A 19,416-nucleotide genomic window follows, 5' to 3' on the forward strand; every position below is an offset into this window, starting at 1 on the left:
TTGATGGACTGATGTTATTCTTTAACTTTTTATGTATCAGGGTTGTTACTGCAAAGGGATCCTGAAAAAGGCCAGTTTCCTGAGCTTGTCTGACTGATACGCATTCAAATTTCCCTCCCCTTTGGCTTTCAGGAGCCCTGTCTTCTGGCTTCTTTTTCACTCACTGTGCCTTCTTGGTCTTCGCTAACTCCTTTCAACATCTCTCAGTGCAATTCTACAATATTCAGTAGAGGCTTTATGTCTATTCATTTGCAAAGAGGATTGAACATTTATTATATGGCAGTCACCTTCTAGGCCCTGAGGCTACAGCGACAAATAAAACGGGTAAGACTCCCTCCAGCCATGGATCTTCATACTCTGAGAGACACGTGCTGAGTATTGCATGTTATTTAATCCTCCCAACTGCTCCATCATCCCCCCTCCTCACTTGAGCTCTGACATCCCATGGTGGGTGGCCCTCTTCACCTTTGGCTCTGATGCCGCAACACCCTTTGCCCCCGAAAAGATACTCACATGTGCACACTTGCCAGGATCTGACTCATCTGAATTATTCATGAAGAGGAAGAGAGTAATAAGTGTATATATTTTTAAAGAGTACCTTATCTCACTTCCTTAATTTGTTTGTCCACTTTGTATACTGTATGTAGCATTTTTTAAGGAACACCATCCACAGTGTTCCTTAGAAATCAGTGACTCAGTAACCTCTGGAGTCCACAACCAAGTAGACACTGTGAATGGAAGTTACAGCTAGGTAGTTGTTCTTAGTGTAAAGTATTTTATTCCCCCTCTATTAATTAAAACAACTACCATATTTAGTGAGATCTTTATATTTTCTTCAAGCCAAAGTGTGATCATCTTCTAGAAATTTTGCTTTGTGCTTGTGATTCTGGGGCATGCCACAATTATTGCAAGAGGTGACAAATCCACTTGAATACCAAACGTTGCCTGTAAACTGAATGGTTGTACATGCACGCCCTTGAGATAAAGTCATTTAAATGTTACAGTGCTTGGCATTTTTTTGTTATATGACTACTCCCAGTGAAAAGATAGTAAAAATACACATTTTTAATATTCAAAAGGAGTTCTAAGAAATGAGTAAAATTATTCACCCCAGAGAGGGGAACTGGTTGGTAGGGGACTGGAAAGAATGACTGTTTCACTGTATATCCTATTGTATCTCTTAATATTAATTCCTAGTGCATTAACTACCTACCCAAAAAATGAAATTGGAAAAAGTCCTTAGGATTTTGATGAATTGGAAACAGTTCTAGGTTACTTCCAAGAGCCTTTGCAACTCTTAGATCTATTGTTGATTATTCATGTCCAAAGGAAAGGAAAACACACACACTATTATTATAGAGAGTGGAACTTGTCATAGAATTCGGTATAATCATGCTAAGAAATTGACTACATTTCAAACCTTACACTGTTCTTGGAAGATCTTGAGTATATATTTACAGGATATGTTTAAATATCATGCTTTTAAAAATTTATTCCAGATTTTTGCAAGTCTGGTCCCACAAAACGCATAGCAAACAGAAAATGTTTACTTAACAAACAAAAGAAAACGATCTTTTTATATGAACTAGTGAAAGAAACTGGCCCTAGATTCTTGAGTTTACAGATATTTTATGGATTCACATTGTAAATCTGTCTTCAAAGAACAAAATTAAATTCTCTTGGTTCTAATATCTTTACCAAAAATAATAATGAGCACTATAGGTGTTCAATATCGAATGCCAACTGCTTAATGAATTTTGGACAAAGAGGTGAGTGGAATGTAAAAGCAGATCAAGCCTCACAGTTGACTGACTGTGAACAAAATAACTTAGATAATTGAGTATATATTTGCTTTCAGAAAAGATACTAGAAACCTGTTACCAGATTCTCAGGAAAAAACAAACAAACTGCATCTTCATTTCTGCTTAAGGAGTTTATTTTTTAAAATAATATCTTCCCCAAAGAGGAGAAATCTTGAGTTGTATTTTCTCTTAATTTTATTACATTAATTGTTAATATATTTCCTTATGCCTCTTTTCTCTCGTATTCCTACTTCTTTTTTTTTTATTAGTTATCTATTTTATACATATCAGTGTATATATGTAAATCCGATTTCCCAATTCATCCCACCCCTTCTTCCCCCCTTGGTGTCCATACGTTTGTTCTCTATCTCTCTTTCTGTTTCTGCCTTGCAAACCGGTTCATCTGTACCATTTTTCTAGATTCCACATATATGCGTTAATATATGATATTTGTTTTTCTGTTTCTGACTTAGTTCACTCTGTGTGACAGTCTCTAGGTCCATCCACATCTCTACAAATGACCCAATTTCATTCCTTTCTATGGCTGAGTAATATTCCATTGTATATATGTACCACATCTTCTTTATCCATTCATCTGTTGATGGGCATTTATGTTGCTTCCATGACCTGGCTGTTCTAAATAGTGCTGCAGTGAACATTGGGGTGCATGTGTCTTTTTGAATTATGGTTTTCTCTGGGTATATGCCCAGTAGTGGGATTGCTGGATCATGTGGTAATTCTATTTTTAGTTTTTTAAGGAACCTCCACACTGTTCTCCATAGTGGCTGTATCAATTTACATTCCCACCAACAGTGCAAGAGGGTTCCATTTTCTCCACACCCTCTCCAGCATTTGTTGTTTGTAGATTTTCTGATGATGCCCATTCTAACCTCTAGTGTGAGGTGATACCTCATTGTAGTTTTGATTTGCATTTCTCTAATAATTAGTGATGTTGAGCAGCTTTTCGTGTGCCTCTTGGCCATCTGTATGTCTTCTTTGGTCGTATTTCCTACTTCTTTGTCATTTTGCCTTTTACTTTAGGAGGTTTCCTTAATAAATCTGTTACATCTATAATGACATTTGCAAAGACTATTTTGTTGTTTATTGGTTGTATTGAATTTGTTTAACTTGTCTGTCTCCTCTCTCTTTCCTCATTACTTTTTTCCTTCCTCCCTTCCTTGCTTTGGTTATCCTCATAATATCCTCAAATCTCTGAGGGTGTATCTATTAGAGAAGCTCTCATTTTCATCCCTGCATATCATCTTGAGGTGGTTGTTCTGTAATTCATTGATTTTTTTTTCTTTAATATTTTTATCCTTAAGTATCTTTGAACTTTTAAAAAGATACATTTAGTAAAGAAAGACTTCCTGGGTTGGTTTAGGCTGGTGTAGATTTCCTTTGTGGTTATATGGGCTATTTTATCCATACAGATTCTTCCTTAAAGGACATCTTCTCAAAGGCAGGCCTCATGACTGGAAATGGATACATTGTAGAGGACAGGTGAATTTTTATTGCCAGTGGTGGAGTTTTTGAGATGGTCCCTATTAAATCTGAGCCCTGAGTGGGGCTCAAGGGTGTAAGAATTTACTCTCTTCTCTACTTCTTTCAAATAAATAGTTTTAAATTTAAATGAATCAATTTTATAATTAATTTTATTGAGATATAATTTTAAATTCAAGACAGTTGGTGGTAGTGATACGTTGAGAAATGGATGGATGTTATTTAACTCTTTAGATTAAGACTAATTTTGGTGAAAAATTTTAATTTTAGGATAGATTTGGCCCTGAGGCCACACATGCCAGTCTTATTAGGCTTGTTCTTACCTTTTTATTTTACTTATTTCTCTCACTCAACCTTATGTTGATCATCTGTCTCCTGCTAGACTTTGAGATGTCTGAGGGCAGGTATAAGGTTTCTATCTCAGGTGCCTTTGTGCCAAGCTCATAAAAATGCCAAGCACAGTAAAAGACGTGTTGTATAAATAGATAGATGAGAAAACTGAGGCCCAGAAACTGATTTTTAGGAAGCTTACAGATACATGAAAGGCGTTTATTATTTGTTGAGAGCTGCAGATAAAGGTGTCTTCCAGACTTTATGGAGCCCAGGTTCATTAATTATGGCAGAAATGGAACCCAAGTCCAATATTTTATCTGTGGCTACTTCACCTTGCTCTACAAAGGAGAATTAATGAGAAAGTGTAGGAGGGTTGTAATAGGTAACTCTATTACATTTTGGGGTTAGACTCAGTTCTTTTGTCTCAGTGAGACTTTCCCATTTGGTAGTCAGAGATAAAGATTAGGTCTGTGATTTCTTTTATGTTGCTTCATGGTTCCTAATATACATGTTTATCAACTCCTATGTTTCCCTCCATCTCTCCCTGGTCTGCCCTTCTTTCCCTGGTCTGCCCCAAAAGAAATAATATATTTAACCTGGGGATGAGCCTACACACAGTTTTTCTTTCTGTTCCATAATCAATATGTCTGTTTTGCCATTAAGCCTAATTACTGCATCTTACTCTCTCTGCCATAGATATTACCCCCAATTTTTCAGACTTATTTGAGCTTCTGTTATATGTAGCTTTATCAAGATCTTTTATAGCTATTCTTCAATTTTTCAGTCATAATTACCTCATTAAAATTTCTGACCACAAACTTTTGTGTTTTCTCGTGCTTGATTCATCGTCTACTACTCTTTTTGCCTCTCTCTCTGTAAAAATTATACAGAAAAAGGAGGAAGTCCTTGCATGTATAACCATGCCCACTATAAAAGTGTTTCATTTTCACTTTCTCCCTCTTATCTAATAGGTGTTAAAGAAAAAAAAATTCCAGCTATTAAAGGAAAATAATCATTCAGTAACACTTGTTAAAGCACAGTAAGGAAGGCTTGATTCAAGGGGGGAGGGATCGTGGTAGTAGGTGTAGGACCACTTCAGTGGGGTCCTGCAGTGGGAGAGAGATTGAACTCAATGGGCAAGTGGGAATTTACGGCCAAGGAGCAGGGTCAGTGGATGGAGAATTCTTAAGAGGAAACATCAGAGGATGAGGGGGGGATTCTGGCCAAGCCAACCTGACAGGATTCTTGCAGAAGGCAGGCCAGGGTGACCAGACATTACCAGGGGGATGGTGGAGGAAGAGGAACCCCATGAGATATTGCGCAGGGCAGGTGGCAGTGGGCGGGCGGAGGGTACTTAGCAGGACTCATGCTAAAATTGGACAATGCCGAGATAGACAAAGAGTTAGCCGTAGTTGAAAAAGAGTTCAGGATAGCCTGCGTAGAGTTTGGTCAACGAGATAATCTTTGTCTCAGGTGGTGTGCATTTGCATCTGGAGACCGTTTTTTCTTGCTTGTTTGGATAACTTCAAGTTCTTGTAGGTCTGTTTTGGTTCAAAGCAACATATATATATATATATATATATATATATATATACACACACACACACACACACACACACATATATGTGTGTATATATATACACATATGTATATATGTGTGTGTATATACATACACACACATATAAACACATGTATATAACATATATAAACATACATAGTAGTTCTTTTGTATTTGAAGAAAATCAAGGTTGATCTTGAGCTTTATATTAGCTGATGTGTTCTGTTCATTGCTGATTTCAGATACAATGTGCCTTGAGATTAATTGGCCATGTAGTAGTATAGAATAGTATATAAATTAACTATAATATGAAAATCCACGGTAATCATAGTAACTACTGCTATCTATGGTGAGTGTTTACTCAGGTAGTCTATGAAAGTAAAATTATTTTTTTGTTTTCGTGGAAACTTTCTGCATTTGTTGGGCCCCTATGCACTAAGTCATATCTATGTGCGAAGTAACTTGTATCTCCCATGCATTCTTTGCATTTTCTTTATTTAAAAAAATTTAAATATGCAGTCTCTCATGAAATATTACACCCAGGGGTTTAGGAATGACCCATTTTTCCAGTTTATTTGGTACTTTATTTTTTTTAAGTAATTTAATATTTATTTATTTAATTTTTGGCCGCGTTGGGTCTTTGCTGCTGCGTGCAGGCTTTCTTCAGTTGCAGCGAGCGGGGGCCACTCCTCGCTGTGGTACACGGACTTCTCATTGCTGTGGCTTCTCCTGTTGCAGAGCACGGGCTCTAGAGCTTGTGGCCTTCAGTAGTTGTGGCAGGCAGACTTCAGTAGTTGTGGCTCGCGGGCTGTAGAGCGCAGGCTCAGTAGTTGTGGTGCACAGGCTTAGTTGCTCCGCGGCATGTGGGATCTTCCCGGACCAGGGCTCGAACTCGTGTCCCCTGCACTGGCAGGTGGCTTCTTAACCACTGCACCACCAGGGAAGTCCCGGTACTTTATTTTTTTAAATATGGTTTAAAACATCTCTTTTTGTTGAAAATTTTGTTTTAGATACTATTTTAGATTACTTTTTTTTAAAAAAGGAAGCCATCTACATACACAGAATTTCGAAGCAAACCAGTAGTTATTCTGTGTATTTTTGGTTGATATTTATTGAGCTGGTACTTTGTGCTCCATCTTGTCTAAGGCTCTTTGAAAGAAGCTTAAGACGCTCTGTTCTTGAGAAGCTTTCACTCTTGCACGCCCTCTAGCTTTTCTCTCTTTTTCCATGGGTTTTTAGAGACTTACTTTTCTGTCACATTATATAACCTTCCTTAAATTGGGATGACACTCACAATCACTGTCAGCCAGGTGGCCATTCATGACCGGGGTGTATCATTCTTCAGGTCATTGTGATAAAGTCTGGCTTAGATTAGATGAAATACCACTTAAAAAATCAAAATAGTATACTCATTTTATATAATTTGGGAAACAATTTTAAAAGGTTGATAGAAGGAAAAGTACTGACATAAAGAAGAAGCTTTGCTCATATTGGTAATCAGGAAAATTTAAGACCCTGAGACAACAGGACTTTTAAATGCCGAAGTCTCCACCAAAATTGCCCCTTTTCCTTGAGATTCCTTTAATTGTCCCATCTGTTTTCTGCTTCTTCGAAGGTTCATAAGGCAGCCTGTGATTCTGCTGCAAACTCCGTAGCTGTTGATAGGTTACTGAGAGTCTCCCACTTAGCCTTTTCTGAGTTTTTTCTAAATCAAACTCCTGGTCTCAAACTTCTTGGGTTTTGCAAGAAGTATAGTACAAGGCAGGAAATCTACAAAGGTATGGAAGGGGCAGCCTAGAGGTTAAGCCCAGAGGCTTGGGTGTGAGAGTCTGGCTTTGTTCTGCCATTTAGTCAGTCTCTTTGCTTCTCAAGCCTTAGTTTTCCCTTTAGCAAAATGGAAAAAGTAATATAGGATTTTTTGGCCATAATTTGTAGCTGTCTGGGAGGAAGAAATTTCCCTCTGTCCTTCTAGGTTCTTCTGGCTGGTCTAAGAATTAAATTGACATGAGACAGATTAACAAAAGTTTAATAGAGAAGAAAAATCAAACAAGTTTAATAACATGTGTACATGGGAGAGATCTAGGAAAACTCACCAAAATGGCTGAAACTCTCATCTCAAATACCATCCTCAACTAAAGACAAAAGAAAGAAATTGTTGAGAGTGGAGAGTAGGTTATGAGAGGTTATCAGGAAAAGCACAGTAAATACAGGGAATGTTGTTATTGTAGATTTAGGTCATTGCTGGCTCCATTTCCATCAGTTGGAGTTTTTCCTCTTCCTGGTGCCTCTAGGAAGACACCCTTACAAATGGAGATTTTTCCTTATAAATGTCAGTGTTTCTTCTGAAGGGTTAAGAACTACTTGGTTTTCAGAGGTTTTTCCCTGTGTGCTGTTCCTGAGAAAATGACCAGCTTAAAATAATTCGTATGCCAGAGACCTATGTTGGGATGGCAGACTCTATTCCCCTGCATAGGGGTTAAATGAAATAGTGCATATACGATACTTTGATTTGTAACTTGTGTGTTTTTTTATCCTTGTATTCAGTGACCATGTGTGGAGCATCTGCTCTGTGCCAGGCACCAACAGTGAATAAGACAAAACTGAGTGTCCTCTTTGAGCTTTTTTCCTAGTGGGGGAGGATCTAAGTACTTGGTACATAATAAGCATTCGGCAACTGTTACCTCATTGTATAAGAAGTTACTGTATAACACAGTTTAACAGTAGAGCTTGCCGTATGATAAAATCATGGCACCTTATTATTCTCTTTGGGCTGACAGTACTTGGGGAAAGGAGAGTTCTAATTACCTCCTCACACATCCCTACAATGGCTCCTGCTTCATCAGGGCTCAATCGAAGGAACTGCCAAGAGTTTCAGATGACAGCTTGCTGTGCCGGCACTTATATTCAGATGCTAATGGAATAAATTCTTTGGCTTTTATACTTGGGAGCAGATTGTATCTGTCTTCTTTAGATTTCATTCATAATCTTATTCACAAGTTCCTTTTAGCTTGTTAGAGAGGTCTGTAATTTTAGGATCATGAGTTGATTAACAAAAATAATGTTAAGAACTATTTCATTTTAACTTCAGTGTGTCAAGTCTGTAGAAGACATTCACAGTCTTACAGCTATCTGGAATACCTTGACATCGCTCTAAGCAATAACGCCGATAATAGCCATATCATTAAAAAAAACACCACCAACAACAATTATTTGAGTCTTCAGAATCTCCAGCTGAAATTATCGGGGAAGGGAAAATGGTGATCATTATAACTTAAAATGGCCTAAACTATATTTTATTTTGGGACTGCCATTTCTCTCTCTCTAGGTTTTTCTCCTGCCATTATCCCTGTTAAAAGATAAACGGAGGCACATTAAAATTTGCAAGAGTTTATTTGAGCAGACATTTATTTGCATCAGGCAGCCCCTGATTAGTAGGTAGTGATTGGCTGTTCTTAAATTTCATTTTCTCGGTGACGGTATATTTATAGTTGACTCTGGCTTAGGTTTGCATTTGCTTACACAGGCTAAGAAGGCATTAGAGCCATCCCAGTCTCATGACCTCCTGTTTAACACCTCTTTTCCCCATTCACAGCGTTGGCTACTTTTTTGTGTGTTTGACCCCTTTTGGCATTTGGTATTTTCTCTGCCTGGAATGCCCTACCTCTTCTGCCCAGGGCATTCATACTCACCTTCATGACAGCTGGAGTGCATCTTCTGTGACACCCCAGTCCCCCTGGGGGATTTTTGTTTCCCTTCCTGTGGGATTTCACTGTTTTAGCACATTGGGTTTGGTTTGTTTAATCTGTTGTTCTTTGAACTATTTTGGGACTTATTTTCCTCATTGGCCACAAAACATGAGTAGCCTTCTTAATATCATCAGCTCTTTCATGGCATCACAGGGAAATAATGGCTTTTAAATATAAACATTCGTTTCTGTTAGAAACGCAGAGAACGGTATGATCATTCTCTGTTAATACCCTAGTGTCTTTTATCCTGGCATCTTAATTCCATAAACTTCAACTGATTTATTTATAAACTTCATACAACTCACAAATATTCATGATGTTGGTGTAAAATAATAGGAAGGGTAGCTTAAATACAGGTTTTAATTGCAACCATGAATTGTAAGATGCACCATTTATAAGATGCCATTAAAAAGGGGGGAAAATGGCAAACTCTGACACAGTGCGAGGATACCACTGATTCTAAAATACATTTTGAATGCATCCTAAACTGCATTTTAGAAATGCTAAAATGTACAAAAATGTTCATTCTTAAATCGGTGAAATGCGGTCACGTTATAACTCCTAAAAAGATTTAAGAACTCCATTGAGGAACAAAATGTAAAATTGGTTTCCATTTGGTTTCCTTTCCTTCATTTACCTTTTGGTGGATGTGTGTATCTACCAAAATCGTTAATGAGCAGGGAAGTCATCAAATGCCAGATGGCTGGAAGATGGAGGACTGATTGTTCAGAGGATCTGGGCACCCATCAGATTAACTAATCTGCTTTCATAACATTAGACATAACCTACAAATAAACAAAGTAAGAGAATTGCGAGTAGAGAGTTGATTCGTCATGCATGTTCATAGAAGTTTTGAATAAGTTCTCATCATGTTTGAAAAACTTTGAATTATAAGACATTTTATGAGAAACACTGCAAGCTGCCCTGCAAAAGGATTTGGAGCTAAAACTAACGTTGGATGCATATTGAGCAATGAGTTCTTTTGCTTCAAAATCTCATGTGATTGCTCGGTACAAAGGTTAGTTGTAAGAGCATGAAGATTAGTTGCATTTGACTTGATTCAGCGAATACGTCAGGATTCGTCATGTGCTAGGTGGAGATAAGGAAACCCTGGTAATGGTTTGGTTATTCTCCGGGCTTCTGCCAGCTTTTTACATGCTGTACTTTGGCAGCTTGTTGATTGTCATGTATTAATATTGAAGTCATAGAAGACTATGGGCGTGGCACCAACTCTCCTCCTTTGAGCTAATGTGTAGTGGGATGGGCAGTGGACTCAATGATGAGAGGTCTAAGTCTAGCCTCACATCAACTTCTGGCAACAATGAACTGTTTAAATCTTAACTATCTCACTGGGCCTTGAGTTCTTTGGATGTTGACTTCTTTTTGATGATGAGGTTAGAAATAATGGTATCCACCCTTTTTCCCTTCATGGTCTCGGTCTGTTACTTTTATAATGCCATCGAAATAGAATTCAGTTTGTAGCTGGTTTAGAACTGGACCATATACTCCGTTAAGTGAGGGGCACGAATATTGAGCCTGCCCTGGTTTGTTCTTTACAGTAAAAAAAAAAAAAAAAAAGTTCCAAGATTGTGTTTCTGTTCATACAGGGTATGGTGACATTAGAAGCAATTTTGTAAGACACAAAGTCTTACAGATTAATTGGGAAGAAATAGACTCACAGACATAGGAAACAAACAGTGGTTACCAAAGGGGAAAGCTGGGTGGGAGAGGGATAAATTAAGCATTTGGGAACATACACACACTACTATGTATACAACAGGTAACCAATAAGGACCTACTATATAGCAGGGAACTATATTCTATAACTTGTTACAACCTATAATGGAAAAGAATCTCAGAAAGAAATATAGATAGATAGATACATAATCTGAAGCACTTTGCTGTACACCTGAAACTAACACAACATTGTAAATCAACTATACTTCAATAAAAATTTAAAAAATAAATTGATAAAAGGTTAATTGGGAAGAAATTTGGAACGCGGTAAAATTATGACGGTTAGGTTTGTGTACAAGTGTGTATGGTTAGTTGTAGGGTACCTATTTTAGTGATACAGGAAACAGCACAGTGAGTGGTTTTTAAAGTTTATGTTAGGAACAGTTATGTCATGACTTCTTTGTGCCAAGACCTAGGTTAAATTTTGAAGAGAAAAGGGATGAGTAAATTATTTTTTCTACTTGCCTAAAGTGTATCCGCTGTTGTTGAGTAAGAAGCATATAACAATTATTAGCAGAAGCAATTAAATATTATGGTTTTTAGGTGAGAATGATTAATGGAGGGGAAAGGGAGAGAGGTTGGAAAAAAGAAAGTAAAATATTTTCTCTAAGTTGTGAAAGATAAGAAAGTCCTTGCCAGGGGCAAAAAACTGTGTTTGTTGAGTATTTATTTACTTTGTGTCAGGCACCGTACTCAGCTATGTGTTATATCTCCCTGAATCTTCCATACTTGGTGGGCTCAGAGTTGTTAAATCAGTTACTCAGATATCACAAACCACACAGCCAAATAAGTGGGCTTATTAGAATTCTCTAAAGCCCAGCCTGCTAGGGATTAGTAATCATGAGGGTTTTGAATGTAAAATAAATGCCAAACTGACTTCACCTAGTTATAATTTCAGAGTAGTCTAGATTAAAAAAGGAAAGAGTATCAGATCCTAGTACCTAAATATCTCTATGTGTAGAAATAGATAAACATAAATGTTATGTATAGAAATTGATTATTGATAGCATCATTAGTAAATCATAAATGTGCTATAAATTTTCAAATGGCTTCATTCTTTGCAAATGTGCTTTCACAGATATACCTTAATGAAAGTATGAGTTTAGAGGAGCAGTAAGTTGGATAATAATGCTTTACCCCTTCATCAGATTGTTCTTTGAGCCACAAAAATACTGAGTTCACATATCAAAGAATCAGTGACAGAGAGTAGTTTGCTCGTTCACTTACATACACATACAATACTGTCAAATGCCTCCTCTAGCACTGGAGATCTTGCCAAAGATTAAAGGACCATTGGTTTATCCAAATTATGAGCTCCTTGCCATTAACATTATATTGAGCACTTATCGTGTGCCAGGCTGTGAATCTCTTATCCCTGTTGAATGAATGAATGAGTTAAAGTCTTCCTGTGTTTTGATACTTGCTTGCTCTTTGTCTTCTCCAGTTCCTCTCTAGATCATCTTTACCATAACCCAGCCTGGACCATGGTCATTGCGTTAATTAAAACTCAGTTTCTCTCTACAGAATAGTGAAACCCCAAATGCTATTGGCTTAAATAAAATAAGAGTTTAGTTTTCTCTCATATAAAAGAAATCTGGAGCCAGGAGTTGAAGTGCTGGGATGGAGGCTTCATGGAAGCATTAGGGACCCAGGGACCCAGGCTCTTTCAGGCTGTTGCCCTTGTTCTTGGGATCCCAAGTGACTGCTAGACTTTCATTCATTCATCAGTCTTGCTCCAGATGGCAGGATGGAGGAAGAAAAGCAGAAGGAAAGGCCCCCTCCACTTTATGGAGCCCCCATAGAAGTAACAGATAAGGCTCTTCTGTGTATCTTCTTGGCCAGAACTTAGTCTTATGACTGCATTTTGCTGCAAAGGAGTCTGAGAGATGGTTTTTCACCATTTTGGTAAAAACCAAAACCAAAAAACCCCTCAGGTTTCTGTTGTTAAAGAATGAATATTGTGAGACGATCACTGTCTCTGCCAGTCATTCACTCTAACGCTGCCCGAAGATGCCTCCTTGCTTCCCTTTACCTCTTGACAAGCGATTTTGCCACTTCTCAAACCAGCTGTCATCACCGTCTTACTTGTTTACACCGATTCCTATTTCTACTCCCAGAGAAGCCTAGATTAGAAAAGGAAAGAACATCAGATCCTAGTACCTAAATATCTTTATGTATATAATTTGTCATGCTGTAGTTGCCAACCCAGAGTATTAGAAGTTATATGACTGGTTTAAACCATCTCTGATTTAACACAATATTTATTGTGTCTTTAAAGGTTTCCTGTGTTATTGTTAAGCCAGAGATCTAAGGTTTAGATTCAATATGAATAAACTAGCAGGCCTGCTCTAAAAAAAAAAAAAAAAAAAAAAAAAAAGAATTGGTGGGAAAAGTCCTGAATTATAGGCAGATCTGATGTCCTATGCCTGTTAGTTAACCCCAAATGAATTCCTGTTTTTAAACCTGTGGACTGTCATTTCCTGTAGTCCGTTTCTTACAGCAGTCATTTTAAATGTTCCATTTGACTTCCATATCTTCATTTTGTTTCTTGTTTACTTTCTTATAAATAAATTGACCGTACTCTGCCTCTACCTCAATTTGGTATGTCTCTGTGATAGGTCATCCTGTGCCTGAATCTCAACACCTGTTTTTATCAATAGTATGTAAGCCGTAGGGCAGGGGGGTGGGGAGAGGGAGTGTTAATTCCTGAACAAGACTACTCTGTGCTCTATAAATACCTGTTAGGGCTTCCCTGGTGGCGCACTGGTTGAGAGTCCGCCTGCCGATGCACGGGACACAGGTTCGTGCCCCGGTCCGGGAAGATCCCACATGCCGTGGAGCGGCTGGGCACGTGAGCCATGGCCGCTGAGCTTGCGCGTCCGGAGCCTGTGCTCTGCAGCGGGAGAGGCCACAGCAGTGAGAGGCCCGCGTACCACAAAAAAACAAAACAAAACAAAAAAACCTGTTAAATGAATAAATAGATCATTTCCCTTCTCTCTCTTACTTCCCTCCTCCTAATTCGAATATAATATTTTCTGTATTTAAAATACCTGCTCCGGGCTTTGCTGCCTTTTTCCCGCATTTCTCACAGTTCAGTTTTTATTTTTTAAGAAGAGGCATCTCTCAGTTTTCTAACTCCTTGTTCTTGTTACTATCTTGAGGCTGCCTCCGTGAATTTTTAGACTCTTCTTTGAGATTTTCCCACCCTCATTGGCCTTTTCTCATTGTCTAGGCTCTGTGACGTCTCCTCGGCATGCTCTGTTATCGACGGCACATTCTTGGAATTACCTGCTTAGTTCTTTTACCTTTCTGGCTTTTTCTTCTGTATTTCCTTTGTTGACGTCCTTCTGTTCTGTAACGGTGAGCAAAACATGACAATTTTGTGTTCGTAATTTGTTCTTTTCTCTCTCTGCTCTTTCTTTGTAGTATCTCAGCTTGTGTCTGTGCTTTGACCTTTAGCTATCACCTCTGTGTGGATGATCCCCCGATATACATAAATTACCTTTACTACTTATTTCTCTATCACTCTAAATACTTCGTGGTGCCTCAATTGAAATTCCTCCGTCATCCTAAACAGCATGTCTAAAATCTGGGATGTTAGTATTCATGTCTTAGGTGCACGTCATTAGGGTGTTGCTTCCTAAACTTTCCATGGTAACAGTCCTACTGGCAAAGGATAGCAGCTTCCTGTGTGTTGTTTTCCTTGTCTGGAATGCCCTTTGCTTTATTCTGTCCAGCTACTTCTTTTTAAGATCAAGTTCAAAAATCTGCATATCACAAAGATTTCTAGGATGACACCAGACCTTACGGACTTTCTAGGCTTTGAACTTCTGCCACATTCATTTATCTGTTACCCAGCATTCCTCATATCCTTCCTTGTGTTGTACTGTATTGTGGAATAAATCGTCTTTATTATAACTGTCTTCTCTCACAGATACCCTGTAATCTATTCCTCTTTGCACTCCCGGTGACTGGTATATAATCGGCACTTAATAACGTTTGCTGTGGGTGATGCCACCCCCTTTTCATTTCCTTATCTTGTTCCATTTCTAACACTGAGATTGCTTTAAAAAAAAAAGTTAATTTTTCTTATCACCAAACAAACATTTCTTTCCATAAATGAAATGGAGTGCTTGGACTGAGCTGAATGACAGATTTTCAACAGCCTGATTGCGTTCTGCTTTGCACTATTTACAGTACATTATAAAAGGCTTGAAATGATTGTTGGAGAAGTAACTTTTTTCCATCTTTCTTAGTCTTTTGAGTGTCATCTAAAAACTTGGAATAAAAGAGTCATGAAAAGAACTAGTAGGATTTTGTGGAAACAAAGTTTTACATTGGAGAGTTCAAGATAACTCGGGGTGGAGGGAGAGAATGAAAGTGAAGGAGAGAATATGAATGAGGATGAAAATGCATGTGAAAGTACACACCCATTAGACCTATGCTACTTGGCAAACAACGTCAAGATGATAGCAGACCAGCCAGGTAGAAGGGTACTTGAATCAAAGTGTTACATATATCAAAAGGATAAGGATTCATATCAAGGGCATTTTTGCTGCACACCCTGTACAAAAAGAAGCGTACCCAATTGTCTTTATGATAAACTATTTTTATGGTAAATTCCTCAGCAATATGGTAATGTGATGGACATATTGAATAAAGTAGATCCAATTAACCTATGGTATTTTTTAAAATTCAGGTGTAAGAAATTAGCTGTGATTAAAATTTAGCTCTGTGTAGACTGCAAATCTGGTCTCAGAGAGTATGATTCCAGACTCATATGAGGGGAATGAAAGACTTGGTTCACTTGTTTACGTTATTTTGCTTTTTTTCCCCATAGGGAGTTTGAAATACTGCCTTGTGATTCTGAATCAGCCTTTGGACAAATGTTTTCGTCATCTTTGGTGCAAAGGTAACCTTACTTAGCATTTATGTTTCTTTGCTTTTTTACTCTACTTGGGACTAATGTGACTGTTAAATATCCCAGAACCCAACTGGAATACCAAAAAGTGGAATTTAAAATAAGGTGATTTAATTATTGAATTATCAGAAGAATCCATTTTTGCTTCTCTGTTAACCTGTTTATACACGTGGTTTCCACAGCGTGGACCTCCAAGGACAGAATTACAATATAACATCACTCTATTGCAGTTCGTAACTACTGTATGTTTATCCTGAGTATTCAACAAGTATTTGTTCCAGTGTAAATATTTTTGGCACCAGTGACAGCAAAAAGCATCCACAAGCCTCCCTCATTCTGGCATTCAATAATTAGGTATCTGCAGGGTGACTGGATTTGCAACATTAAAACAGAAGACATGTTGCCAATATATTAGAATCTCTAGGGATTCTGAAAAATATAGTTAAAAATGGAATAGTTTCACAAAATTAAACTCCTGTGAGGTTTCATGTCAAAAATAGGTTCTATTGGGCTTCCCTGGTGGCGCAGTGGTTGAGAATCCGCCTGCCGATGCAGGGGACGTGGGTTCGTGCCCTGGTCTGGGAAGATCCCACATGCCGCGGAGCGGCTGGGCCCGTGAGCCATGGCCGCTGAGCCTGCGCATCCAGAGCCTGTGCTCCGCAACGGGAGAGGCCACAACAGTGAGAGGCCCGCGTACCGCAAAAAAACCCAAAAAAACAAAACAAAAAATAGGTTCTATTAACTCTTTTATATTATTCTTTGATTTTTATGGAATGAACTCAAAGTGATGTTAAATAGCATTTGCTGTTTTGAACCTCTGCTCTTCTTTAATGAAATCTTGAGATTTTTTTTCAAAGGGATCCTTCTGCTATGTTATCAATGTAAGTTTTGGGTCAAATGATAGGCAGAAGAACTTGATTTGTGATATACTGAAGCATATTCCTGATACTGTCTCATCAGCCCAGAATTCTTTAGTTATTCTCATCATTAAGGTTGTGTGTCTTAGAGTGCAAATGTATTATGTTAATAAGCTCACATCTGGACAAAGGTAGTTGTGATACTAGAGGGAATAAATCATTATACATGATTTTGTGAAAAGAATTTTTCTTATCCAGTAGGATCATGATGAAAACTCTTGGTATTCTAAACTTAGCCATCTTTAAGTTAGGTAATGTAAACTTTGACATTATAGTTGTACTAACATTGCCCTCACAGACAATTACTTAAGTATTATCTTTCATAGCACTTACTACTCATTTACTTGTAATTAGGTAGTTATTTGGGTACCATAGTCCAAAAGGTCTTTTTTGTCACTTTATCTCTATTACCTAGTTCTGTGTCTGGTGCATAATTGCTTAGTAATTACAAGGAATAAAAGAATTTAATATGGTTGATATTGCGATTAAATACCAGAGCAAACTGCTTAGGCACATCTTTTCTACCTGAACTCATTACATCAGGTTTTATAATCATTTTAGGAGAGTGTGTGAGCAACTGTGTTTTACTGCAAACATTAGAAATAGACAAAATATTCATTGATAGGAACTGTTGGAAACCTTGGATAATGAAAACCACATCTTAAGCCTTATATTTTGGGGAGTTAATGGTCCTATTTTGCACGTAGTGTGAAATGATGTAGATATTTGAGCTAATTGAAGTTCTTCATCTCATTAGTTTTTCTGCAGTGAATTTGATCTGAAAAAGTCTCAGGCCTGACATTCACCCGCTAATCATTTGATTTGTATAAAAAAATGAACACTTGGTTAGTATGTATCAATATACATGAAGAGAAGTAAAGGTATCTAAAGTGTCTTGTGTACTGAAATGGTTAGATAATTCTCATTTCCAAAATAACTTTCCTTTAGGTTATTGAAATGTTAAATTCTTTCATATATGCCTCTAGGATAATTCTTGGCATTTTGGAGCCATGAACCATTTTAAAAATCAGATCTGTTAACAAAGACTAAGGAATAGGTTTTTTGTGAGTCTCATAACAGAGGCTGTGGGTTTATGTTTGTGCTGCTGCTCTTCCAAGTAAAGGCAATGAAACAGGGAAACTCTGAGCTTGAGTTGTTGCTTTTCACAACAGAGAGAGCCCCAGAAAAAAGCAGCATCATGGGTTTGGGAGGGAAGTCAGCATTGTGGTTTGGGATTTCATTTCAGCAAGTAAGTCATGGCTGGGGGCTGCCGTGCTGTTGCTGTTGAGCTCATATGTGCAACATTTTCTGTAACTTCTGTGGATGTGAAGATTTGGCAGGAGCAGAAATTAAGGGGTGGAAGCTGGACTGCTAGACTAAAACACAGAAAAATTTGAAGGCTGATACACAATATAAGTCTCTTATATAAAATCTATATTTTATCTTTAACCTATAGGCCAAGGGCTTCTGTTGAGTGGGTATTTCCTGAGATTCGTTTCAGGGGAAAGACTACTCTGAAGGTTTTAATTTCTTCCTGCAATGTTTAAGTGGCATGTTATAAAGTCTACTTAAAATGACTAAAGGAGGGATTCAAGGGAGATTAAGATTATAAAAGTTTTTGAGTGTGTTTTCCCTTTAGTGCATCGTGAAGTTTTAATGATTTTCTTGGTCACAAGCCTTGGAATAATAGCCCTACGTGTCTAGCGTTTTGTACTCTGGGTTTAATCTGGGGACATAAAGTAAGTATTTGGTAGGTAGATAAAACAACAGAAGTATAGTTAGTGAGTATAGATAAAATGACAGAAATATAGATAGTATCTCACTAACTTTCTGTAGCGATCAGAGATTATTGGCCTTTGTGACTATTGGCCTCAGATTTCTTAACCTCTTTTTTTTGTGGAGGGGAGGAGGAAAGGGCACAGTCATGAACTGTCTATAAAAGACTGAAATGTACACCCTTTTTAGCAATATGCAGTGAGTCATAAAAGAAAGTGTATTTCTTTAAATTGTGTAATTCCACTTCTAGGAATTCATCCTGAGTGGAGGGTGGGGGGAAACAACCAAAGACATAACCAAAGGTTTACAAACAAGAAACTCAACATTATTAATGATGGGAGAAAACTGGAAATAACCTAAATAGCCAGCAGAAAGGGTGTGACAAAATACAGCATGGAATATCCATCATAAGGAATCTTAACACAAACCTCCAAAACTGCATTTCTGAAATTGGTTGTGTTTTTTTATCAATTAATTAATTAATTAATTTTTAAAATTTAATTTTTTTTTATACAGCAGGTTCTTATTAGTCATCCATTTTATACACATCAGTGTATACGTGCCAATCCCAATCTCCCAGTTCATCACACCACCACCCCCACACCCTCTGCTTTCCCCTCTTGGTGTCCATACTTTTGTTCTCTACATCTGTGTCTCAACTTCTGCCCCACAAACTGGTTCATCTGTACCATTTTTCTAGGTTCCACATATATGTGTTAATATACGATATTTGTTTTTCTCTTTCTGACTTACTTCACTCTGTATGACAGTCTCTAGATGCATCCATGTCTCTACAAATGACCCAATTTCATTCCTTTTTATGGCTGAGTAATATTCCATTGTATGCATGTACCACATCTTCTTTATCCATTCACCTGTCGATGGGCATTTAGGTTGCTTCCATGTCCTGGCTATTGTAAATAGTGCTGCAGTGAACATTGGGGTGCATGCGTGTTTTTGAATTATGGTTTTCTCTGGGTAAATGCCCAGTAGTGGGAGGGCTGTGTCATATGGTAATTCTATTTTTAGTTTTCTAAGGAACCTCCATACTGTTCTCCATAGTGGCTGTATCAATTTAATTCCCACCAACAGTGTAAGAGGTTCCCCTTTTCTCCATACCCTCTCC

The 19,416-nt window shown here is 37.8% G+C and overlaps 1 protein-coding gene across 6 annotated transcripts in view; it reads left to right on the forward strand.

Moving 5' to 3' along the window:
• Positions 1-19,416, forward strand: part of TPK1 (thiamin pyrophosphokinase 1) — a 361,659-nt gene that overhangs the window by 40,965 nt on the left and 301,278 nt on the right. For all 6 annotated transcript variants that reach the window (XM_060304968.1, XM_060304970.1, XM_060304971.1 and 3 more), the window contains one exon: positions 15,517-15,588. In XM_060304968.1, the coding sequence (XP_060160951.1) occupies positions 15,517-15,588 (72 nt within the window). The remainder of the gene's footprint in view (positions 1-15,516; positions 15,589-19,416) is intronic.

Source organism: Globicephala melas, chromosome 9 (genome assembly GCF_963455315.2).
Source record: "Globicephala melas chromosome 9, mGloMel1.2, whole genome shotgun sequence".
Classification (NCBI taxonomy): domain Eukaryota; kingdom Metazoa; phylum Chordata; class Mammalia; order Artiodactyla; family Delphinidae; genus Globicephala; species Globicephala melas.